Here is a 27,143-nt window from a genome sequence, read left to right as displayed (position 1 = left end):
GATTTTACTTATTTAGTTATTTACACTGTACTAAATATGAATAAGTCGGACAGACTAATGACTGATTATTTACTAAACACTAAATATGTGATGTGAACAAGTCGGACAGACTAATGTCTGATTATTTATTAAACACTAAATATTTGAATGTGAAGACATTATGGTGATAATTCGAAGACATTTACAGAGGAAAAAGTTTTTAATTAATTAACAATAATTAAAGTGAATTTATGACACTTGGGCTATTCAGTGACCACAACACACACAACAATGCAACACGTAGACTAGATACAACCACCTCAACTCTTATAGTTGATATATTTTTTTCATTACATGAAAACTCATTCTTAATGGAGACAATGACTTAATTAACAATTACTGACAATTTTTACAGGATGACCATTCTCAAAACGAACGGATTACTGAGAAATGTGACCTCTGATGGATGACCACAAAGAACAATTTGATATCAATGTAGTTGTAAACTACACCCTGATGACTTAAAAAGCTTAAAAAATTGAAACATCAACAATGAACAATGAATGATAATAACTTCAACTTGAATTTTAAAATGATGATAATGCTATTATTTTGATTTATTTTTTTAATTGAAATGTAATCCTTCGTATATGGATTTAGATGTCTATAATACATTATTTGTACCACATATTATAAGTAGGAATTAATGTAATAATGTTGTTTAAATGGAATCATACAATATAAGGGAATATACAAGGTACTGGTTTTGATATGTCAGTAAATGAGTAGACATACATGGAAGCTGAAATTATCACCCATGTCGTGAAGAGTTGAATTTGAGATTGAATAAGACAACGTGAGTATATCACAAATGGAATTTGAACCATCCTTTTTCACGCAATACTATTTATGTGTGATGGGATATGACGAGAATTAAACACTTTTATTGCTATGAAGATGGAAGTTAAGGTGAAAAGATATTTTTTTCTTTGAACTTTTAATTACTTGATATCTTACTGTCAATGTTGTAATGCCTTAAAAAGTATAATCGATAAATATATAAATGTTTAATCAACTTTCGTGTTGGTAAATTTAAATTTTAATCACTTTTAAATGATAGATACCTTACTGTTGATGTTGTAATTTGAAAGAAAGAAAAATCTATAATCGATATATATATATATATCTATTTAGATGTTGTAATCAAATTTGATGTTTGTGAATTTATCAATGTTGTAATACTATAAAACCTATAATTGATATATATGAATGTTGTAATCAACTTTGGTGTTTTTGAATTTAAAGTTTAAAGTTTTTAAATATTTAACTGGTATAAGTATTATCATTTTAACATTTATTTATTACATTTTAGTTGGACATTACATATATATTTAATCTCTCACTGTAATTTTTTTGAATTGAAATTGTTTTAAAGTCAATTTAAATTCTAAGAAAGGGGCGTATGTAAGAGAGTTAGCTTATAGGAAGTGGGTTTAATGAGTTCACAGTGCTTGTATATCAGTTAAACGTGGTCATTATATTGAGTAGTCTAGGTCAGTTTTACGTTCCAAAGTTAAAGGATTGGTCATTATATTGAGTACTAGAAAATTACTTTCTTTGATCGGTGTTACTTGGTTATTGGGGATAATAGCATCAAATTATAGTTGGTATTCATCATTTAGGCGTACGATATTATTTGGGCGTATCGTATTTGTTATTTGGGCGTACGGATTATTTAGGCGTACGACCTTTGATTATTTAGGCGTAAAACTGACCTTTGGTGAAAGGAATTGTGGGACAGTTTACAATAGGATATAAAACAGTGTGTCTGATCAAACGGGGATCATTCTACCTTTTGATTCTGCATTCAACTTGACCATGAGCTGCACACATTAAACCTTTTGTGCTCACCATCATTTATTTGCTTTTACGGACTTAGAAATATTCCACGTATATTGAAAATGGTTACTTAGGCAAAATTGACTTTACATGTGGACTGATTTTACGGATTTGGAATTTATGAAACTGATTGAATTATGACCATGCTATTTGATTTGGATTTGGAATTTATCATGATTTGGATTTTGAATTTATCACAAACAAATAAAACTGTAAGAAATGAAACTTGGAATCTGGACTTTTATTTGAATGTCTTGATATTGTGCATTCAATTATCATCACCGGCCCTTGAACTCTTTCGTCATTATTAACATCTACAACACAACGCAAAGGATAATACTACCATCTATCAAAAACACCACTATACGATCACAAGCCATTACATATGTGTGCAACTACGCAACAATTGGAAGGAAACTTGAGTCTTTTCTGATTGGGAAGAAACTGGGTATTTTCTAATTGGAATGAAACTGGGTCTTTTCTGATTTGAAGGAAATTGAGTCTTTCTTCATTAGAAAGGAAACTGCGTCTCTTCTGATTGGGAAGGAAACGTGAGTCTTTTCTGATTGGGAAGGAAATTTGAGTGTTTTCTTATTGGGAAGGAAACTTGAGTGTTTTCTTATTGGGAAGAAACTGGGTCTTTTCAGATTGGGAACTGAGTCTTTTCTGATTGAGAAGAAACTGGGTCTTTTCGTGAGAGGGTTCAGTCGAACGAGTTCTCTATCTTAGTTCCCCTGCAAGTTGTCTCATAGCCACTTCTATCCAGTTGGTCTCGCCCTGAAAGTGTTAAAAATCGACCCTTACTTCTTCCCCTGCAGGCTGTCTCAATCCCACTTCTCTCAAACTTGTCTTGCCATGAAAGGGTTAAACAAAATCAACCACTCACTGCCCCATCTCTCAGGCTGATCTTACTGTGAATGGATTAAACCATATCTTACTTCCCGTGTAGGTTGGTCTCTTTGTGACTTTCTCTCATGGTGATTTCGACGCGCAAGGGTTAATCGAAATCGATCTTACCTCTCTCGCAGGTTGTCTTGGTGAGACATTCCTCTCAAGCTGTTATTGGCCTAAGGATATTTTTTTTTCATTCTTTTTATTATATATTTTTTTATTTCTTTAAACTTGATTTTATTTGATTTATTTTTATTTATTTATTTATTTTTGCTAGACTTCCTCATTCTTTCAATTGTGTTTGACGGGTGGTTTTTTAGTTGTTTGTTTGTTTGTTTGTTGTTTTTTAATATTATTACGATTGTTTTCTGCATTTACCATCATCATTATTTTTACCGTCGCTGAGTATTGGTTTTAGTCCTGTCTAGACTAAGTCATGACGTCATCACAGTCCGGGGTTGTCAAACCTTTCTGTGTTCTTCTCGTTCAGATTTTTTTTTTTTTTTTAATTTGGTTCTTGTTTATTTATCATTATTTTTTTGAAAAATGAAGATTGCATTTCTCTTCATGTCGTCTCTGTTGTTTTTTGTTGTTGTTGTTATTTTATTTTTATTATTATTATTATTATTATTATTATTATTATTATTATTATTATTATTATTATTATTATTATTATTATTATTATTATTATTATTATTATTATTATTATTATTTTATTTCTTTTATTAAACAAAAATAAAATGATCAGTTATCCACCTCGGGCGAGATTTGATAGGCTCTTCAAAAAAGCCAGTTCTCCCGGTCATTGACAGCAGTTGGTTTCGTTTGGTTGGCAGAACAACAATATATCATGATGATATTATGGCTTTCTTCGACATGTCTGCTACCAACTGAAATTACATACCTTTGATATTCCATATAAACTTGTGACAAAAAAAAATAATTAATTGAAAAAAGGAGACAGAGAGAGAGAGAGAGAGAGAGAGAGAGAGAGAGAGAGAGAGAGAGAGAGAGAGAGAGAGAGTACATTAAAATGCGATGCGTTGTAGGTTGTTTACGGTGCAATTTTACGCAATGCATTCACTCCTATTTATTCTTTCTCTCTTCTCTCTCTCTCTCTCTCTCTCTCTCTCTCTCTCTCTCTCTTTCTCTCTCTTCTCTTCTCTCTCTCTCTCTCTCTCTCTCTCTCTCTCTCCTCTCTCTTTCTTTCTTCTTTCTTTCACGCGTGCGATATTCACAGCATAAACATATTCATTTCATTTTCAAATCGTTACATTTGTGGCAACTCGACACCAAATATTATCATCATTATCAATTGGTCAATTAATTTAACATTAAATAAGTTAAAACAGTCAATCAGTCAACACACCAATCCTTGGTTTTGCTGCACCATATGAAATATTCAACATTTTTATTGCTGATGGAACGAACGTTGATTTATACCTGTTAGTTCTACATTTAATCTGACAAAACCTTCTCCCAGATGGTAAAAGACTAAATTCATGGTATAAAATATGTTTTTTATTGTTGGTAATTGAGAATGCTTTCCTTTCTATTGTTTTCCCATGAATTCTTTCTATTTATTTTCTATTTGATTGTGTCGTCCTCAGTGCCCGGCAGTAGTATACAGGCCAAGCTGTGCCAGGTGTGTAATGATAACGCCTCTGGCTTCCACTATGGAGTCTGGTCGTGCGAGGGTTGTAAGGCCTTCTTCAAGAGGAGTATACAAGGTATGTTTTGTCCGGTTAATGTAGAATCGGATAATGTTAAAGTTTGTTCTCATATCCGAGTTCCCTAATATCCAGCTATTTTCACGATAATTTTTTTTTTGTAGCTTTTATTAATTTTTTTTAAATACCCATCATTATCATCAACATCATCATCATCGTCATCAACATCATTACCATCATCACATTCACCAAATTCATCTACATTGTCACATGTTTATTTAAATCCCAAATTTGCCCGGGAAAAATCCCCCCAACAAATTTGGACATTTTTGGCTTTGAAAAGTTTGCATTACTGACAAATTAAGTTAATTTTGTGTTAAAATGGAAACACATACACACACGCGCGCGCGCACACACACACACACACACACACGCACTCACACACAAATACAAAATACAGAAATACCAAAGTTTTAGATTTTTAGCAAGTTTGGAAAACTTAAGATCTTAAGTTTTTTACTGTGTAAACACCAAAAAGCTGTCCTAAATCCAGTCAATCTTGAAGCAAATCGAATGAACACTACGAGAATATTCGTACTTTCAACCAGTTATTAGATAGTCAGTTTCCATCATCTGGTTCACTCTCATGTTATACCAGTCAGTTCGATCCAAAGACCCACGAATGTATTCAATATTACTACACATATTATCACACACCAGCCATAGCATGCACACCAACCTTTGCATGCACAACCAACCATTACATACAAACATGCACTTTTACAGATAATTGGTATGTTTGTTCTTTTGTTATGTTTTGTTTTTGTTGTGTTTGTTTGTTTTTGTTTTTTTTGTTGTTGTTTTTTTTATTTTTTTTGTTTTGTTTTTTTTTATGTTTTTTTTTTTTTTTTTTTTTTTTTGGGGGGGGGGGGCATTTCTTAAATATCCGCTGTGCAATTTGAATAGACTTCAGTTTAGCATTTTATGGTTATTTTGATTATTATATCATTATGATCTTCTTCATTATATTATCATTATCATTATTACAAATATAATCATCATCATCATCATCATCGTCGTCGTCGTCGTCATCATAATCATCCTTACTCAAGGTATAAGTGATAATTCCTGCAAAGGCTATGTGTTGAGAATGTACATTCCTTATTATCATCACATTCAAACGCTAAATAAGTATTTGATTTGTTTGAAAGCTTTGTGATGATTGGTGCTTTGTCTTCAAAAATATCGGGAATTGCAACTCAAACATGCTAAAACTTGAGAACACTATATCTTTTTTTTTTTTTTTTTTCGATTCATCTAGATGTTATAAGTTTTAACCATTATCTCACCCCTACTTAATTATATTATAGATAAAGAAATATAATAAATAAAAATTCCCTGGATTCATCCCATTGGGGAAATTTGTCTCTATGGTCTATTCCAAGGGAAGACTGGTAAAAATAACCCAAGCGTCAGCCGCAGTACAGCGCGCCGCAAATTGAGCTAGGGCGAGATGACTTACTTGCTCAAGGCCACACAGCGCAGCGGCGGCGGGTGATCGAACTCGGTATCTTTCGGGTACGAAGCAAAGACCGTACCGCTGAGCCACGCTGCACCTCATGCTATGATATTATGCTATGCTGTAATATAATTGCAGCACTACCTCGTACCCCAATTCCGAATTGGGTTACAAATTAGGACTCCGATGGTTGTCCGGCCCCGTAGAACGTAAAATGTCGTCGGCGACTTGTCCCCCTTTATAGAAGTCGCTGGTAACAAATTATGAACAATCGCGTCGTCAAGAATGCTGGACGCGCTTGTTTTGTCTAAACAATAAATGCATACAATTGTGTTGTTGTTTGTTTTGTTTTGTTTTGCTTTGTTTTGTTTTTTTTGTTGTCCTAATTATCTGTCTGTTGTTGTTGACCCCAGGGCCCGTGGACTACATCTGCCCGGCCACTAACACCTGTACCATCGACAAGCACAGACGGAAGAGTTGCCAAGCGTGTCGGCTAAGACGGTGCTATGAAGTTGGCATGAATAAAGGTGAGCAGCAGGTTTAATGCATGTTTGTAGGTTAGGGGATGGAAGAGGGAGAGATTGTGTTTGTTTTGTTTTGTTTTGTTGTTTGTTTTTGTTTTGTTTTTTGGGGGTTTTTTTTTTTTTTGTTTTTTTTTTTTTTTGTTGTTGTTGTTATGTGTATTATTTGGTGGATTTTAAAAAATTGTATTCATTATTATTATTATTATTATTATTATTATTATTATTATTATTATTACTACTACTACTACTACTACTACTACTACTACTACTACTACTACTACTACTACTACTACTACTACTACTACTACTACTACTACTACTACTACTACTACTATTATTATTTAGGTGGAGTTTGGGATATTTTGTTATTGTATTATGATTTGAAGTCGATTTTGGAATTTGCACTGTTATAAAATCAACATTGATAGAAACAGGGATTGTATATGAATATTACAACAAAACAATGATTTTTTTTTATTGATTTTTTTTGTGGTTTTTTTTTTTTTAGGATGTTTTTTATTTTTTTATTGGGGGATGGATTTGGGGGTTTCTAACCAACATTTGAGAGAGAGAGAGAGAGAGAGAGAGAGAGGGGGGGGGGGTCCGATCCACCCAAAAGTTAATAAAACATTGTGCGCTAAGCTCGTATGCAGACTTCAGAGGTTTGATCCGCCACTCGTGAAAATCGGGACTTCAGAGGTTTGATCTACCGATCGTGAAAATCGGGACTTCAGAGGTTTGATCTACCGATCGTGAAAATCGGGACTTCAGAGGTTTGGTCTACCGATCATGAAAATCGGGACTTCAGAGGTTTGATCCATCGATCTTGAAAATCGAGACTTCAGAGGTTTGATCCGCCAACCATCGATATTCAATGTGTTACATGACTTCTTACATCAATTATACACTATTTTCCAGTGATGATTCGTGTAAATTATGAGGGTAGGCACCAAGCTTTTTGGATCGATGCAGATGTGTGTGTGTGTGTGTATGCGTCCATGTGTGTGTGTGTGTGTGTGGGTGGGTGTTTGTGTTTGTGTTGAGACCCCGGACTAGACATATTGATAAATAATAAAATTAATATCCAATTCTTATTTGTTTGTTCCCGTCTCACTTTTCTTTTTGCTTTTTTTTTTAACTTAAGTGCTGTTGGACAGTTAACTCTCGCACTCTGCTCTGGCAAACCCTGTATTTAAAATTTGGCCAGAAAACTCGCCCTTCAAAATATCGATCGAATAAAATGACCCTTATCTTGGTCAAACACTCTCATATCTGGAACTTGATGGGAGACTTCGCGAAGTCCCGGGTTTGACAGTTTTTTTGTTTTTTTTTTTTTTGTTTTTTTTTTTTGTTTTTTTTGCCAAGACGAGGGTCATTTAAATCGATCGAAAATTGAAGGACGAGTTTTCTGGCCAAGTTTTAAATAATGTTTTTTTCCAGATTATGGCGGTTTACTAGTTAAGTGCTTTTAAAACTCGTAATCGATACCTACGGATTTTGTATAATCTTTTGACTATCCCGTAATCTTCCATTTTTACTGTAGCAATGACTATGAAAAATGTTTATTTTTCTTTTTGAGGAAAATTTTTGTCTAAAATCAAAGCCCTCTCTCCACTGAGTAAAAATGTTTTTGAATTTTGAAAATCCATTCATAAATAAACAAGTTATGCAGTTTCAAAGGTGTCATTTATTTGGATGACCCGCAAAGAGGAAAAAAACGCGAAAATATGGGACGCTTTTTCGGCATTTTTGGTTGTATCTTGCGTAATAAATGGATTAAAAGATTGAAACTTGAAGAGCAAATTAGGATGGTGGTTTGTAAAATACGGGAAAAGTACTCGTCATATTCATATGAAATTTTACAACCAAAAAGAAGAAATGTTCATGTATTACCTTGTCAGCGACAAAACCTCCACGCCCGGTAGTTTTAGAAATATTTTACTCCAAAGAGTAAAAATCTATTTTTAACGGTCTCCTGGTAATCGCACGAGTTTTGTCGCTTGACATAATCTAAAATGACCTTTTTTCTTACTGTGTGCCAACTTTCAGTCATCGATAAACAGCGTCGTAATTAATTTTTTTAAATAGCATATACGAAACGGCTTCGTCCCATATTTTGTCGCGAATTTGGGCACTTCGTGAGCGAAAAAGAGGCCCAAAGATTTGTGCGGGATAGTCATGGCTACTTTACTGACACTAAAATTACGCTCTAAGACTGTTGTAAGCGTCTTCTTCTTCTTCTTCTTCTTCTTCTTCTTCTTCTTCTTCTTCTTCTTCTTCTTCTTCTTCTTCTTCTTCTTCTTCTTCTTCTTCTTCTTCTTTTCTTCTTCTTCTTCTTCTTCTTCTTCTTCTTCTTCTTCTTCTTCTTCTTCTTCTTCTCTCTTCTTCTTCTTCTTCTTCTTCTTCTCTTCTTCTTCTTCTCTTCTTCTTCTTCTTCTTTCTTCTTCTTCTTCTTCTTCTTCTTCTTCTTCTTCTTCTTCTTCTTCTTCTTCTTCTTCTTCTTCTTCTTCTTCTCTTCTTCTTCTTCTTCTTCTTCTTCTTCTTCTTCTTCTTCTTCTTCTTCTTCTTCTTCTTCTTCTTCTTCTTTCTTCTTCTTCTTCTTTCTTTTCTTTTTCTTCTTCTTCTCTTCTTTTTATTGTTGTATGTTATTATTACTATTATTATTATTATTATTATTATATTATTATTTATTATTATTATTATTATTATTATTATATTATTATTATTATTATTATATTATTATTATTTCATTATTATTATTATCATCATCATTATTATTATTATTATTATTATTATTATTGAACGTATTGATGTTATTACCATTCGTGTATTTTTGTGTGGTGTATCAGTTTATTTTTTGGTTCCATTTACCTTTTTTTTTCCACTTTCATATATGTTGGCATCAAATTGTTGATTTATTGGCGAAAGCCTAATATTGAATAAACTTTAAAAAATTGTTAAAAGGGAAAATACATTTAAATTATAAATAATTAAAATAATAAATAAATAAATAAATTTAAAAAAAATTAGAATAACATTAAAAATTATATATATATGCTTTTTTAAAAAAAAAATTGAGGCTGTTTTATTCAATTTAGATCTTTTTTTTTTTTTTTTTTTTTTTTTTGTTCAGTCACATTAGTTCTAGACTTGATAATTGCATAGTCTTAGACATACATCATAATAGGTCTGGGTTTCCGAGTGTCTGCGTGCCGTCTGAATTTACCTTTTGCAATACTGTGCATGTTGTTTGCTTATTCGTACTTAATGGAATAAATAATATGTAAGGCTGACGGGGCCTGATGTTAATCTCCAGTTTTAACCCTCTCTCCTCACCAACTGTAGGAAATTGTCACATTCGTTACCTACTACGATGCAACGGACAATTTTTTCATTTGATTTCTCTGTACATCAAAAATGGAGAAATCTTTGATTAGTAAGCTATAAATAAAATACATATATGTTTAATCTCCAGTTTTAACCCTCTCTCCTCACCAACTGTAGGAAAAATCGTCACATTCGTTACCTACGATGCAACCGACAATTTTTATCATTCTGATTTCTCTTGTACATCACAAAATATGGAGAAATGCTTTGATTAGGTACAGCTATAAATATAAATACATAATATTGTGTTAATCTCCAGTTTTAACCCTCTCCTCACCAACCATTGGAAAAATCGTCACATTCGTTACCTACCTACGATGCAACCGACATTTTTCTCATTCTGATTTCTCTTGTAAATCACAAAATGAATATAGAGAAATGCTTTGATTACAGCTATAAATATAAATACTGAAAATTGTGTTGCGAAGGTCACTTGTGACTTGTTTGTTTGAGTAAGAAAAGTCTATTTATGTGTTGGGAGGGAGTGAATTTTCGGGGGAAATTCTACAAATTAAAAAATAAAAATTTAAATTGAGCTTTATATAGCGCAATATCCACTAAATGTGCTCAAAGCGCTTTACAAGGGGTCCCTGATTAACAACAACATTTAACATAAAGGACGGGACATGCCGCCAGTTCGGCGATATTACAATTTTTCGGACAAAGACACCGCTGTTAATGGCCGGGTACTCATTTTACACCTGAGTACGGTGAGAGAATGTGAGTAAAGAGCCTTTTCCAAGGACTCAACTATGCGCCGAGCCGGAGGCCCGAACTCAGGACCTTCCGATCCGAAAGCGAGTATCATACCACTAGACCACATAGCCGCACAAATAGATGTTAATCTCCATTTTTAAGGCGAGGAACGGGAAAGGATTCGACACTGAATTTAATGTCGAACAGTTGCAAAACTTTGGGTTGTTTTTTTTTGCTGGGAGTTTTTTTGTGAAGGGGAAGGGGGGGGGGGGAGGAGGGGAGGGGTGTCGCGAAATCCCAGGTTTGAAAGTGTTTGATAATTTGAAGGACGAGTTTTCTGGCCAAAAATTTTAAATACCTGCTCTTTCACTTAAAAAAAAAAAAGTAACAAACAAAAAGAATGAAGAAAAAAAAATTGCAACTTCACAACAACAAAAAAAAAGAAGAAGAAGAAAACACCAAACACGGACCGTTTCAGGCTCAAACCCTTCTTCGGCGAATTGATAAAAAACAACAATAAAAACATACAAATACATCAGTTTATAACCGGAAAGACGATTGGGGAAAGTCTCTTGTTTTTTCTTCAGTGTGCTGCAGTATTGGTCTGATGACTTGAAATTTTTAGAACTTTAAGTAGAGCGACATTTGTGACAACAGCAACTACATATTCCCACGAGACACAACATATTATACAACTATAACTTATACAACAACTTAGACAATAACTTATACAACAACAACTTAGACAATAACATAGAGAACAATAACTTATACAACAAAAACAACAGCATATACAACTGCAACATATATTATTAATAATAATAATATAATAATAATAATAATAATAATAATAATAATAATAATAATATAATAATAATAATAATAATAATAATATAAATAATAATGATTATATTATAATAATAATATAAATAATAATAACAATTATAATAATAATAATAATAATAATGATAATTCCCTTTATTCATCCCGATGGGGAAATTGTCTTTAGGGTCTATTTCAAGGGAAGACTGGAATAACCCAGGCTTTCAGCCGCAGTGCAGCGCCGCAAATTGAGCTAGGGTGAGGTGACTTGCTCAAGGCCACACAGCGCAGCGGCGGGTGATCGAACTCGGCACCTTTCGATTACGAAACAAAGACCTTACCGCTGAGCCACGACAACAAGACCATATACAACAATAACATATAGAACTTAGGCAACAGCAATAACATATACAATATAGACAACATTAACATATACAACAAAAACAATATATACAACAAAAATAACATATGCACCAAAGACAACATATACAATAACAATATCATATATAATAACAACAAACATATACAATAACAATAACACACAACATATTTAACAATAACAACATATACAATAACAATAACAACATATACAATGACAACAACATATACAATGACAATAACATCATATACAATGACAATAACATCATATACAATGACAAAAACATCATATACAATGACAAAAACAACATATAAAATAACAATAATAACAAACATATACAATAACACACAACATATTATAACAAAAACAACATATACAATAACAATAACAACATATACAATAACAATAACAACATATACAATGACAATAACAACATATACAATGACAAAAACAACGTATAAAATAACAATAATAACAAACATGTACAATAACACAACATATATAACAAATACAATGACAATAACAACATATACACTAACAACAACAACAACAAATACAGTAACAGCTGCGTTGATTACGGAAGTACGACTACAAATACCCGTACATGACTATAGCATGCCATAGTTCACACAGCTGCCAGTGAAGCGCTGCATAATTTGGACCGCCACATCTTTCAGTCTAGACAGCCGGTTAAATGCAGTGGGAGAAACCTCGAAATCGGGAATTCTCTATTAAGACTGAATTTCAATTTCAATTTCTATATTTTGCTACTAGTGCTAATGCTCATATTGTGTATTTCTGTAGTGGACACTCAAACACACAGAGAGAGAAGGGGGGGGGGGGGAGAAGGGGGATTTGGAATATAAAAATATATTTGTGGAATTCAAATTCTACCTTCATGACATAATATAATTAAACAAGGGCTACTCCAATTTAAGAAACCGCAGGGTTATAACCAAAACAATAAACATGAACTTTTTTTTTGTTCTCTCTCTCTCTCTCTCTCTCTGTCTCTCTCTCTCTCTCTCTCTCTCTCTCTCTCTCTCTCTCTCTCTCTCTCTCTCTCTCTCTCTCTCTCTCTCTCTCTCTCTCTCTCTCTCTCTCTGAATTTTTCCCGTATTGCCGAAGTTCCTGAATTGGCGGTTACGTCGTAATAATAATGATAAAAAAAATAATAATAAACACGCTCCTGACACGGTAGATCCAGACGTGTCGAAAAGTAATCCAGACGATTTATGCTGTGGGGGGAGAAGCGATAAGCACTTTGAACCAGACGTGCTGTGGTCGTTGTGTTGTGTTGTGTTTTGTTTTTGTTTTGTTTGTTTTCTCTTTTTCTCTCTCCCAGTCCTAGGCCTAGGCTATTACTTGCCTGTGTTATTGCGTGCTGAGTGCTCCTTTTGTACCAAGGAAAGTACCCGACAGCTTCTGAATTATTCTTTATGTTGTATTTTTTTTTTGTCTTCGTCTTCTTTGTCTGCACTTATGATTTATTGCATTTTATACTCTTATGATATCCTTATCTTCGTACCCTTGTATTAACAAGTTAACTGTCGTACTCTTGAAATCTCGTATTTAAAAATTTGGCCAGAAAACTCCACCTTCAAATATCGATCTATTTAAATAAACCCTCATCTTGGAAAATGAAAAAAAAAAACAACTCAAACCTGGGACTTGGATCGAAGACTTCGCGAAGCCCCAGGTTTGACAGTTTCTTGCCAAGACGAGGGTCATTTAAATCGATCGAGTTTTCTGGCCAAATTTTTAAATACGAGTCTTTTTCTTTCCAGAGTACGTACGGTCGTTCACTGTTTAATATATTATTTTAGTTCACATGCGTTCATTCCATGGGTACACACGCAGGGCTAGGAAGGAAACAAGGAAGTAGGTACCGGGATGTGGGGGGGGGGCGGGGGGGGAGAGGATTTTATTCGTGTTTTGTTGTCTTTTTTTCTTCTAGTAGTAAGAGGGGCGTGGGATGGGTGGGTGGGTCAAGATGAGTGGGTTCGTTTGGCATGGTAACACAGAGAACCAATCAGGGTTTGTTATGCATACGATTTGACGAGTGTGTGTCGTTGCTCGCACCGCCTACTTTCTTTATTCATTGATATTATATTATATTATTTTTTTATCTGGCGTGACGCACCAAGGCCTAAATCATCTGTGGGTGTTTTTTTCTTTTTCTTCTTGTATTTTATTACTACGAGCGAAGATTTTTAAAAACTAAACACAAAACCAACCAACCAAAAACAAGTCTGAAATGGGAGGAAGACGGAAGACGCAGCCACTGGGACGAGTCAAAAACCCCGACAGACTCGAATAAAATAAGTCTCGAGTGACGGTTTGGTTTGTTTGAACAATTTGAGATCGTCACGCTGTCATTTTTTCTTTTTCACAATTAACAACAACAAAGAGATTGAGACGATACAAGACACTATCACCACCACCTTCGTGAAAGAAGAAAGAAGACGGTGGAAGAAGATTGTTATTGGACTATCGTTGACAATGACAACGTCGGGCGGCTGGTTGGATGGAGGGATAGCTGGGAGAAATAATAAATAGTAATGGCGGGTTTCGGTAGCAGTGAGATAGTGGTAAAAAATATAAAAGATTCGGATAATAAGAATTATAGATGACGAAGGCAGACTAGCCTATAACATGATTTCATTCGTCAATGGGAACGAGACGAAGTGCCTCGGAACCCGAGCAGCTGCATCATGCGCGTTTACTTTGTGTAATCGTTCTTTTAATCTCATGGAATACGGTGCGGTACGGTACGGTAGTGAGTGAGGGTTCGTTGACCTGCCTTGGTAGTGGTAGTTATAAGGAGAGTACAATCGTATCTTGGTTAAACCGAACATTGTCCGTCCATCCGACATTGTTCGAATTATAGGGACATCTTTTCAGATTTATCGTTATGTTGGCGGACGTTTGTTTTGTATTGTCTTGTTTGTTTGTTGTTTTATTTTGTTGAGATTTGTTCCTTCCCTCATTGGCTGAGAGGGAAACAGTCAAATGTATAGTAATATTTTGGGTGATATTTTTTTTTTTTTCGTTGCAAATCATCTCTCTGTTTTGTATTGTTTTATTCGTTGTTTTGAATGTATAATGTAAGCATTTGAGTGTGTTCCTCTGAGTCGGGTTCTCTGCTGGTGTCTGGATGAGATTTAGGTGATCACAAACTAAGTACGTATTGGTGGTGTGCTCTTGGATCTCCATAAGCTGTTCCCTGTTTGAACCAATTCCCCCTTGTCTTACTTTTCTTGTGTTCTTTTCATTGTAAATTTATTTTTAAAATTTGCTGGCTTAATTTCTTCCTTTTCTACCGGCGCTAATCTGACCTAAATTTGTCGCAAGCGCCGAAAAACTCTTTAAAATAAAACAAAAACATTGGAACGTTTCACGGGTGTCTAGAAGTTATCAGAGGATGCGTTCATCGTCATAAAATTGCAATGTACCCATTGTCTGATACGATAAATTGAGCTTTTTTTATAGCACAATATCCACTAAACGTGCTCAAAGCGCTTTACAAAGGGTCCCTGTCCAACAGCAACATTTAACATTTAGGACGGGACATGACGCCGGTTAGGAAATATTACAATTTTTTTTTTTTTTTTTTTTTTTTGGACAGAAACGCTGTTAACAGCAGGACCTCATTTTTCACTTGAGTACGGTGAGAGAATGTGAGTAAAGAGTCTTCTCCAAGAACTCAACTATGCACCGAGCGAGGTTCGAACTCAGTACCTTCCGATCCGAAAGCGAGTGTCATACCACTAGACCACATAGCCGCAGCGTACGATGGGTCGATGACTGTGTCCATCAGAAGGTACTGCCGAAATGGACTATCCCGGTCTCCGTAGCGTTAAAGAGATAGTTAGCAACACTTGCAAACGTGTTCGACTGCCATGCTTGTGGACACGACAAGACACCGAATCATTTTTGCAAGTAATAGGCTTAGCAAATACCTCGGACGATACCGGTCAAATGCTGACCTTTGGACAAGAACAAACCAAGAGCAAATGGATGTCCAGGTCAGACGCAGAAAGTGGCGATGGGTTGGCCATACCCTGCCGAAATAGCCATGTCATATAAGCAAGCAAGCTCTCGAATGGAACAACCCACAGGGCACGAGCAAGCGGGGTCGTCCAAAACAGACTTGAGGAGAAGCCTTCACCAAGATGTGTGCGTATCCAATCTCACCTGGGGTGAGGCAAAGGTCTGTGCCGAGGACAGAAGATGGAAGAGTGCTGTTGGGATCCTATGCTTCGCCAGGACGAGCCAAGTCATAAGTCAAGATACCAGTCAAGTTAACCCTCTCCTTACCACCTATTGGAAAATCGTCACATTTGTTACGATGCAACCGTCAGTTTTTTCATCCAGATTTCATTTCTTTTTGCTATATCTATGAAAAAACTTGACATAAGGTCCATATTGAGGAACAATATTATGTATAGAATGTGCTTGTTGCTTTTCTGTTTGAGTAAGAAATGTCTGTTTTTGAGTTGGGTGTGTGTGAAGTTTTGGGAAAATTCTGAAAATGGCTGGTAAGGAGAGGGTTAAACGATTCGATTCCAAGAGCTTGCATGGGTATGAGCGACTTGTAAAAAGTCTGTCCTCAACCGCCCCCCCCCCCCCCCCCCCCCCCCCCCCCCCCCCCCCCCCCCCCCCCCCCCCCCCCCCCCCCCCCCCATTCTTCTTTCCGACATCAAGGTTAATAGAAATAAGTTCATATCGAACAGTATTCGCAAAACAAATGAAAATGTGTTTACCTCCAAATCATTGCTTGGGGATGGACAGAGACAAGTCTTGCATTCACCGCCAATCAGTAGGTACTTGATCACGTCACCGCTCGATTGTTGGGTTCGTGTCTATCAACGCAGAGATGCAAACTCAAACGATATTCGATAATTTGACCGCCGTCCGCACGTTCCAACACTAAGTGGCTGCTATTACAACTCCCGATGTATAAGTAATCTTAGTAGGTTGTTGCGAATGTAGCCCGGCGAACACGACACTTGTCAGTCTTGTAACAACGAGCAAATATAGCGTGTGTGAAATAATTTAATTCCCATCCCCTTCCCACCCCACATCACTCAACCACCCCCAGTAAACTGCCGTCCTCTGGAGAGAAAAAAATGGCATTTAAAAAGTTGGCTAGAAAACTCGTCCTTTAATTATCGATCGATTTAAATTACCCTCATCCTGGCAAAAAAAAAAAAACTCTCAAACCTGGGACCTCGCGAAGTCTTTCATTAAGTCCCAAGTTTGAGATTTTTTGCCAAGTTGAGGGTCATTTAAATCAATCGATATTTGAAGGACGAGTTTTATGGCCAATTTTTTTAAATACGTGTCTTTCTAGAGTATGGCAATTAAATGGTTAATAACAATATTATATGTCTCGAGCACTGGGTTCGTCTAGTGCAAAACAACGTCGCTAGCTTTTTTTATTTTTTATTTTATTTATTTTTTCCATCTGCTGCAGTTTCTAACAAAACGTTTTATTTTATTTAGTTTTACTACGGCCACAGAGCTCATTACTTCAAATATTGTTCGATCAAGATGACCTCCCACGTGTCAATAGTTGTCAAACCTAAGACTTCAATGAAGTCTCGGGTTTGATTTTTTTTGTTTGTTGACATGTTAAGGGTCATCTTAGTCGATCGATATAATTTAAAGTAAAGTTTTTCTGGCCAAATTTAAAGTAAAGTTTTTCTGGCCATTTTATTTTTTTAATGTGTTTTGTCGGTTCTGAATGCGTCGGCAATGTGTCGTCGAAATTTGAAGAAACGATTCCGTAGCTATAGCTAATGGGCTAAGTAAATAGACTAGTGTTCGGTTACGGTCCAGCCTGACATAGCCTAATAACTCACCGTTGTCATAGAGAACCGCGACAGCTGTTAAAAGGTTAATAATTAAGAGAAATTGGAAATATAATATGGGTTGCTGAGAGTTAAATATTTTTATTGATGCTGGGCAGGATTGTTATTATTATTATTATTATTATTATTATTATTATTATTATTATTATTATTATTATTATTATTATTATTATTATTATTATTATTTATTATTATTTTTATTATTATTATTATTATTATTATTATTATTATTATTATATTATTATATTATTATTATTTATTATTATATATTATTATTATTATTATTATTATTATTATTATTGTCATCATCATCTATTTTATCGTGTCTGTGCAGGGAGTCAGCGCAAAGAGAGGAAACCCAGTGGTAGCACTTTGTCCAAAGGCAACAAGAGGTATAGGGCCGACTCCACAGATTCCGCCATCAACTCCACCAATGGAACGTCCTCTTCCAAGGTATGATCACAATCTATATTACCTGGGTGGGGATCCTGACCTCCCATAGTGGGCAGGGAGGTACATGCTGTGTCTTCTATCCCCCCTTACCCGTTTTCCAATTGTTTCCAGTCGTTGTCTTTGAATGAGATTACTTAGTTTTGTCGCGGGTGGTTGGATGGGAGCATCACCCTTGAATCATTTACAGCGGGTGGTTGGATGGGAGCATCACCCTTGAATCATATACCTATGATGTTCGCATGGGTGTACGATCCGATAGTGATGTCGTTTCTTCTTCTCTTTACTAGCCTATCCTGCTTCTTTGGTTTGTGATTGTATTTTTGACAGGGGATATTTTTTTTTCTGTAAATCTTCTGCCTGTTTGTTCTTGGTTATTTATAATTTAGCTTATGATATCTTTAGGTTATGATTTTGATTTACATTTGTACTATTTTTGTTAGATTGCTTGTTTTTTTGTTTCAGCGGTCTCTCATATAACTTCAATTGTGTTGGAAGAGACCTAAAGCAACAAACAAACAAAAAAATTAGTTTTGTCCTGACCCTGACCGGAGTTCCTTGGCTAGGATAGATTTAGTCAAATGTATAGTTATTGTTTTAGGAGATGATATTTTTTTCCTTGTAAATCATCTCTCTGTTATGCATTGTATTATGTTTAGTTTACATATTATATTATATGTAGACATTTGAGTGTATTCCTCTTAGTTGAGACCTGTGCTTGTGTCTGGATGAGACTTTTAGGTGATCTCAAACTAAGTACTTTGATTGTGTGCTTTTGGAATCTATATCTGCTGTTCCCTATTTGAACCAATTCCCCTTTGTCTCACCTTTTCTTTTGTGCTTTAATTGTAATTCTGGAACTTTTTATTATCCCATTTTCTTCGTTTTTACTGGCGCTGATATGACCTTAATGTAATGCAAGCGCCGTAAAACCCTTAAAAACAAACAAACAATCTATATTACAGTGGAAACCTGATATTACAGGGATGGTGGGACCAGAGCAAAAGTCCTGTTATAGCCGATCCCTGTTACATCAGAAATACAAGGGAAATAGGCACATAATTGACTTTAAATTATGGCTTTGTGGTCGATGGTAAGCCACTCAACTCAGCTTGTGACTTGTACTTGTAGTTCCTAGGTTCAAGTCCCACATTGGGTGCTGCAAAAAAAAAAAATTTGATTCCTTAAAAAACGGGTCTTTACTCATAATATTTCCTCACCATTCTAAGGCGTAGGATTAGTGCGGGGCCTGTATTAACATTGTATCTCTTTAAACAAAAATTGTGCTTGTAGTGGTGGTGGTGGTGGTTGTAGTAGTAGTCGTAGTAGTTGTTGTTGTTGTTGTTGTTGTTGTTGTTGTTGTTGTAGTAGTTGTATTAGAAGTAGTAGTAGTTGTTGTAGTAGAAGGAGCAGTAATAGTAGTAGTAGCAGTGTTAGTAGTAGTTGTTGTAGTCGTAGAAGTAGCAGTAATTGTAACACTAGTAGTAGTGGTGATACTCAATGTCTCAATCGTTTCTATGTTATATGTATGTGTTGAGAATATTGGCTTTTAAGCTTAACTGCTGGTCAAAATTACTTCGCGATGGTGGTGTGCGAACGAATCGGCGGTCTCAAGAAGTGGGTGAGAGAGGGATCTAGAAATGACTTGGGTTTGAAACGAATATTTTTGTGTTCGTGGATAGCTCACACGGTAGAGCCACGCTCTCACCTGCCAGGCGGAGTTGTCGTACCAATAAGGTCGCAGGTTCAAACCCCACCACCGCCGCGAAAAATTTTTATTCTCTATTGTCTTCTGGCACTTTTCTACTCACTTCATATCTAGTAGTGGTGATAGTAGTAGCAGTAATAGTAGTAGCAGTGGTAGTAGTGATAGTGGTGCTGGTGGTGGTAGTTGGGTGAGCAGGAGTAGTAGTAGTGTTATCTTCATTGTGTTTCCAATATTCCTCAGGCTAACAAGCGTTTCCGAAGTGCCTCAATCCTGGAAGCCCTCCAGAGGGCAGACCTACCCGTGTTGGATAGCCAGCACAACCACAATCTTCCGCCCACACGAATCCATCTGCTCAACACACTGCTCAACCTTATCAATCAAGAACTGCATAATCTTATCCACTGGGCAAGGAATGTACCCGGTAAGCAATGGTGTATGGATGGCTGTGGACTTGTGGTATGACACCTTTCTGACCTGCGTTCGAACCTTGCTCGGCGCATAGTTGAGTCCTTGGAAAAAGACTCTTTACTCACATTCTCTCAGCATTCTCAGGTGTAAAATAAGTACCTGGCCATTAACAGTGTTGTCTCAGTCCGAAAACAATTGTATTATCGCCTAACAGGCGTCATGTCACATCCTACATGTTAAGTGTTGCTGTTGGCCATGGATCCCTTGTAAACCGCTTTGAGCACATTTAGTGGATATTGCACTATATAAAAGCTCGAATTTAAGGCTCAAGTTTAATGATACTGCAGATGCAACAGTGTTTGTTTTTTTTTCAATAAAAGTTATAATTGTGGCTGGTCGTCTTAAACTAAATTTTCTGCCTCTTTCCTGGACTAGTTTGTTGTGTGATGACAAAGGTATAGTGAAGAAAATTCAAAAACAATATTTCAGGAAAGCTTAAATATATTATTGCTAATCATAAATCGATAAAAACAATTTTTTTTTAATGTTAACATTTTTCTAATTTCTAGTTTAAAAATTTCTAAGTTGAATCAAAGAGTAGCGCCATAGAGGGAATGATGTTCTTCCATCAAAATTGACAATTAGTTATAAATTGTTTTTTAATTAAATTTCTCAGCCTTCTACATGCATGTTTTATTGTGCAATGCAATGAGCAAAGGCTGAATAATAATAATAATAATAATAATAATAATAATAATAATAATAATAATAATAATAATAATAATAATAATAATAATAATAATAATAATAATAATAATAATTATAATAATAATAATAATAATAATAATAAATAATAATAATAATAATAATAATAATAATAATAATAATAATAATAATAATAATAATAATAATAATAATAATAATAATAATAATAATAATAATAATAATAATAATAATAATAATAATAATAATAATAATAATAATAATAATAATAATAATAATAAGTGGCATTTATATAGCGCTTTACCCCGTTGTCACAGGCTCTAAGCGCTTTACAGTGATATAAAACAAAACATATTATAGTAAGACAAGTTTGATGGAAAAGTGATACGAACTCAATTTAACAACAATAGAATATTATAATAATAATGTTGCAACATTATGACTTAAAAAGATAAAACTTTATTCGAGATTTGAACGTCGTCAAAGAATCCGAGCATCTCATGTGTGATGAGAGAGAGTTTCAAAAATGGGGGGGGCGAAAATTGAAAAGACTGTCCACCTATTTTACGCAATGGCTTGGGTTTGACAAGGATTGATTGGTCATTGTTTGACCTCAAGTTTCTACTGGGGACATGATATATGTTTAGAAGGTCTTTAATATTGATGGAAAACCCCAATGTCGTGGGAGACCGTAAAAATTATTTTATGATTTCTTATTGTTAATTATCAGACATCCCTATGTATAGTCATTCTGATGATAAAGATAAATGAGTATCTTAATTTATCCTAATATGATAATTAAATAAAATAAATAAAATACCCTTTATTCATCCCATAGGGGAAATTTGTCTCTAGGGTCTATTCCAAGGGAAGACTGGAATATCCCAGGGGTCAGCCGCAGTGCAGCGCTGCACATTGAGCTAGGGCGAGGTGACTTGCTCAAGGACACACAGCGTGGTAGTGATCGAACTCGGTGCCTTTCGGGTACGAAACAAAGACCGTACAACTGAGCCACGCTGCCCCCATTTTTAAAAAAAATAATTTTTATTAAATAAATATATATGACCTCATTTCTAGTATACATGGTTTTGTCAATGATTTTTCAATAGTTTTTGTTTTGTTTTTTCTCAATTTAAATTGAGGCATAGCTCCACTGACTGGCTGTTTGATAGCGTGTCGGTTTAAACTGCCTCGTACAGATAAATAATATTGAGACAAATCCCCCTAACTGGCTATCCCATGGCTTGCTTAGAAAACCTTTGTCTCTAACATTTCAACTGTCTCTTATTATTTTTTTTACTAATGGTTGTTTATTTTTAAAGAAGAAAAAAATGATTTTTTTAGTTTTGAATGCCAGGATTTGAGTCTTTTTTTTTTTCATCTCAGCTATTATGGCAAACTACCACTTAAGTCTGTGTGTAGTTTTATAATTTGTTTTATTTTTTTTTTTTTAAATAAATTATTTTGCTTGTTTTTCTGTTAGTTTTTGAATTCGTTCAATTGTTGTTTTGTTTTTTGGGGGGCTTTTTGTATGTTAAATCCATTCTGCTCCATCATAAGTAGATTTTGAAAAAAATTTCAAAGTTCTTACGTTACGGTATTTATCATGAATAAGTGTCTATACAAATCGATTTTTCTTCTTCTTTATTTGAAAAAAAAATAATTTATTCTTCCATATTTTTCTACCTGCTAAAAATTTATAACTTAGTATTTAAAATCTAACCCCCGAATTAGGATACACCAATTTGACCTTGAGTGACCAGATGCATTTGATAAGGTGTTGCTGGATGGAGCTGCTTCTGCTGAACTGTGCTTTCAGATCCATGGAGCATGAGGGACGGAAATTAGTCTTCGCTCATGACTTTCACCTAGACAGGTACGTTTGCTGTTCACTGTGTACTCTCTGGATGGGGGTCTGTTGACCTCCCATAGTGGGTGGGATAAGATAAGTGACCGCACCTTTTGCTGTATCTTCTTTTCCCCCTATATCAATCTTTTTTTTTTTTTTCCAGTTTGCTTTCCATATCTGTCTTGGAATGAGATTAAAATACCTTATTTTGGAATCCCTGACTGAGAGGGATGTAGATAAATCGAAGTTGACTTCACTCTTGTCTTTGTTATTGTTTTTTGCCATTTGCATTTATGAGTAATTCTCATTAATCCCCTCCTTACCACCCATAGGAAAATCGTCACATTTGTTACGATGCAGCCAACATTTTGGTCATTCTAATTTCTTTTGGCGGGTGGTTGGATGGGAGCATCACCCTTGAATCATATACCTATGATGTTCGCATGGGTGTACGATCCGATAGTGATGTCGTTTCTTTCTTCTTCTCTTTACTAGCCTATCCTGCTTCTTTGGTTTGTGATTGTATTTTTGACAGGGGATATTTTGTTTTCTGTAAATCTTCTGCCTGTTTGTTCTTGGTTATTTATAATTTAGCTTATGATAACTTTAGGTTATGATTTTGATTTACATTTGTACTATTTTTGTTAGTGTTAGATTGCTTGTTTTTTTTGTTTCAGCGGTCTCTCATATAACCTCAATTGTGTTGGAAGAGACCTAAAGCAACAAACAAAAATAATTTCTTTTGTACATCATAACATATGAACAAAAAATGTTTGCTATAGTTAAAGTATAGAAACAATGTGTTAAAGCAAAAAACAATGTGTATAGCAAGAACTGACCGCTTTTGTGTTTGAGTGGAATAAATCTATTTTTGTATAGGTTGGGTGTGAAGTTTTGGGAATAATCTGGAAAATGGCCGGTAAGGAGAGAGTTAAACTGTATTAACCAGACTATAAAAGTTCATGGTTACACAGAGTTTTGTGTGTTGGTCCGTTATACTTCCGGATGGCAATGTTTTGAGCTTCTTAGCCAAGTGCGTACTATCTATATAAGTCAAATGTATTGTATTAGTTTTTAATAACAATAGTCAAATAGAATGGAAGCATCAATTAAAATTAACAAAGACATAATATGGATGTTTCAGGTTTTCCCTTTGTCAAAAACTCACAATGAATGAAAGACCAAAGACGTCTTTAAGTATTTCATTCATCATGGTTTGTTGATAAAGGGGAAACTCGAAACGACCAAATTATCTGTCTTCGTTATTGAAATTAAAGCTTCCTCTCCACTTGACGATAATTGTTTATTTCTTCAACCTTCAAGCATTAGCCAGCCTGCCAACTAGACCATCTAAAAGTTCATAATTTTTTTTTTTTAATTTTTTTTTGTTGAAAACCAATTATTTAACCCGCACAAGGATTAAATAACACTTCAAAATCTTTAGGTTATGATTTTGATTTACATTTGTACTATTTTTGTTAGTGTTAGATTGCTTGTTTTTTTGTTTCAGCGGTCTCTCATATAACCTCAATTGTGTTGGAAGAGACCTAAAGCAACAAACAAACAAAAAAAAAAATCTTAAAATTATGTAGTTTGGGCATCAACTTTCATTTTCAATAAGTTTTGTTTACTTAGAGATGCTCATGAAGGTCTAATATTGGAGCCAAATATTTCCTAATTTTACTAATTTTTCGTGATAGTTGTCAAGTCCAGATTTGCATTAAAGTGATGATATGTTTTTCCCCTTGTAGCCCATCTCTCTCTTATGTACAGATAAGGTTTTTTGTTTTTAATATTATATTATATAAACATTTGAGTGTATTCCTCTAAGTGGGATCTGATGCTTCTGTCGGGATGAGACTTTTAAGTGATTGAAAGCGCCAAGCAAGATCCTGTGCGCTCTATAAGAGTCTATTTATTATTAATATTATTATTATTATTATTATTATTATTATTATTATTATTATTATTATTATTATTATTATTATTATTATTATTATTATTATTATTATTTTATTATTATTATTATTATTATTATTATTATTATTATTATTATTATTATTATTATTATTATTATTATTATTATTATTATTATTATTATTATTATTGTTATTATTATTATTATTATTATTATTATTATTATTATTGTTATTATTATTATTATTATTATTATTATTATTATTATTATTATTATCATCATTATCTCATTTTGGTGTGAACTGAATGTGAAACTCAAAAGGTCTATAATAGTCGTAAAATTTAGAACATTCTCTCTATCTCTCCCTCTTCCAGGCAACAGTGGGCTTTAACAGGCATGGGAGCAGTACTGGAGCAGGTGTCCGCAGTGTCGGAGCAAATGGTGCTCTATGGTCTCAGCAAAGAGGAGTTGCTACTTCTCCAGGCCACAGTCTTAGTCAACGCAGGTTGGTTGGTTTAAACAGTTACCGTTGATTAGATTGAAGGCAGATGATGATAGAAATAGAAAATTTGACTCCAATCGTGTCTCTATAATCCGGAATTTCACTCGTGTAAAACCCCAACATACAGGTAGTTGTAACAATATCCTGTAGGCTACCGATATAAAAAATAAAAAGAAAGAAGAAGAAGCACACTGCCTTAATTAACTAAGCACGCTTTGTAGACAAGACTCTTTTTCCACCATTTTCTCATCGTTCTTTGGAGTGAAACGAGTACTTGGCTGGAAACGGCGTTGCTTGTAATGTCGGAAAAATGGTAATAATACCTTACAGGCGTTTTCATTTTCACCTACAGTCTGACCTGATTAAGTCGTGTTATGAAACCAAAACCAAAAGTGGCATCTAATTTCTGTGGTTCTTATGCGTCCAATAGTGTTACTGTGATTAAAGTCGATTTTACACAATTTTTGAACCCCTTTTTTGTGGTTGCAGTTGATTTTGTTTAGTTTTGTTTTGCTTTTTTTGTTTTTCTTGTTTGTTTTTTTTCAAATTCTCATATATTGAATTTATCCTCATTTTCTTTCATTCCCTTTAATGAATGTTGTTTTCCTTGTTGTGTTTTCAGAGGTGCGTCGCCTGGAGGGGTTTGTCCGCATCCAGGAGATGAGACAGACCATACTCGATGTGTTCATGGAAGTGGCCAGTCGCCACCCAGTCTACGGTGCTGGCAACTCATCACGACAGGCTCCGTCCATTCTTTTACTGCTGACCCACATACGCCAGGCCGGGGAGCGGGGAATCGCGTTTTTACAGCACCTGAAGATGGAGGGCTGTGTCGTGTTCTGCGATCTGATTAACGAAATGCTGGAGACCAACAACGCCTGGGGCGGTGCTGCCGGCGTCGGGGGCAACGGCAACGACAATAGAAGACACTTACAACAACAGCAACAACACCATCATCTTTCACACCAACAACAACAACATTTACAGAGCAGTGGTCCACCACCGCCCGCCCATCCTCCTCCTCCTCCTCCTCATTCGTCCAGTCACCACCAACAACAACAGCAACCACCGCCACCCCACCATCACAGTGGTCCCCCTTCTCACCCTCCCCCACCCCCGTCCCATCCCATGTCTTCAGATTGATGTTGGCCCCGTCCCCGCCTCATCATCGTCACGCCTCACACACAACATTGGCACCAAAACAACAACAACAACAACAGGAAAGGACGAAGATTTGGTGGCAATAATAATAGCAACAACATAAAACTTAATAATAATACAATGATGATGATGGTTATTATAATTATAACTATAATGATATTGGTTGTTATTATTGTTATTATAAGACAAATCAATGTCATTATTTCAACCCGACACCCAACCAGTTCTTTCATACGGGCCTGTGGAGGATACGGCTTTGACCACTACAACAACTGTTACTACTATTATTATTGAGACTACTACTATTGCTACTATTATTAATATTATTATTATTATTATTATTATTATTATTACTACTACCACCACCACTACTACTTGTACAACATTACAAAAAAACAGGAGACAAATGCAACATTATAATACGATTACGATGTTTTATGTCTGCTTTCTTCTCATCTAAATCAAGATTGGCAAAAAAAAAAAGACAATGAAAGCATTTAATTATAGATTTTTATTTTTTTTTGGGTTTTTAAAAAAAATCTAGTTTCTGTATTTTTATTCAATACTTATGCTTTGTTCTCGTGTTTTTTCATCATGTTTTTGGTTTTTTTTTTAAAAGAAGGAAACGCAAATAAGGAGGATATGGATGGACGGATGTTTTTATAGTGAAATCTACTTGTTATTTATCACAGGACAAGACTATTCCACATGTGAACGAGGATCATGAATTTTAGTTGTTAGCTTCTATTGAGTGGACTTGAGAAGTTTTAAAAAGTCACTGT

General features: G+C 34.9%; 1 protein-coding gene across 1 annotated transcript in view; it reads left to right on the top strand.

Annotated features, from left to right (window-relative positions):
- Nucleotides 1-26,844, top strand: part of LOC144963352 (uncharacterized) — a 211,334-nt gene extending 184,490 nt beyond the window's left edge. The window contains exons 6-12 of the mRNA XM_078897300.1: nt 4,380-4,499; nt 6,372-6,485; nt 17,977-18,095; nt 20,041-20,221; nt 22,666-22,807; nt 25,073-25,203; nt 25,823-26,844. Coding sequence (XP_078753426.1) covers nt 4,380-4,499; nt 6,372-6,485; nt 17,977-18,095; nt 20,041-20,221; nt 22,666-22,807; nt 25,073-25,203; nt 25,823-26,343 — 1,328 coding nt within the window. The 3' untranslated portion in view covers nt 26,344-26,844. The remainder of the gene's footprint in view (nt 1-4,379; nt 4,500-6,371; nt 6,486-17,976; nt 18,096-20,040; nt 20,222-22,665; nt 22,808-25,072; nt 25,204-25,822) is intronic.
- The last annotated feature ends 299 nt before the right edge of the window (nt 26,845-27,143 follow it).

The sequence above is a fragment of the Berghia stephanieae genome, chromosome 1 (genome assembly GCF_034508935.2).
Source record: "Berghia stephanieae isolate SIO BIC M18660-M18661 chromosome 1, UCSD_Bste_1.3, whole genome shotgun sequence".
Taxonomy (NCBI): Eukaryota; Metazoa; Mollusca; class Gastropoda; order Nudibranchia; family Aeolidiidae; genus Berghia; species Berghia stephanieae.
The sequence above is the reverse complement of the archived record's forward strand: the minus strand, read 5'-3'. Positions and strand labels throughout refer to the sequence as shown.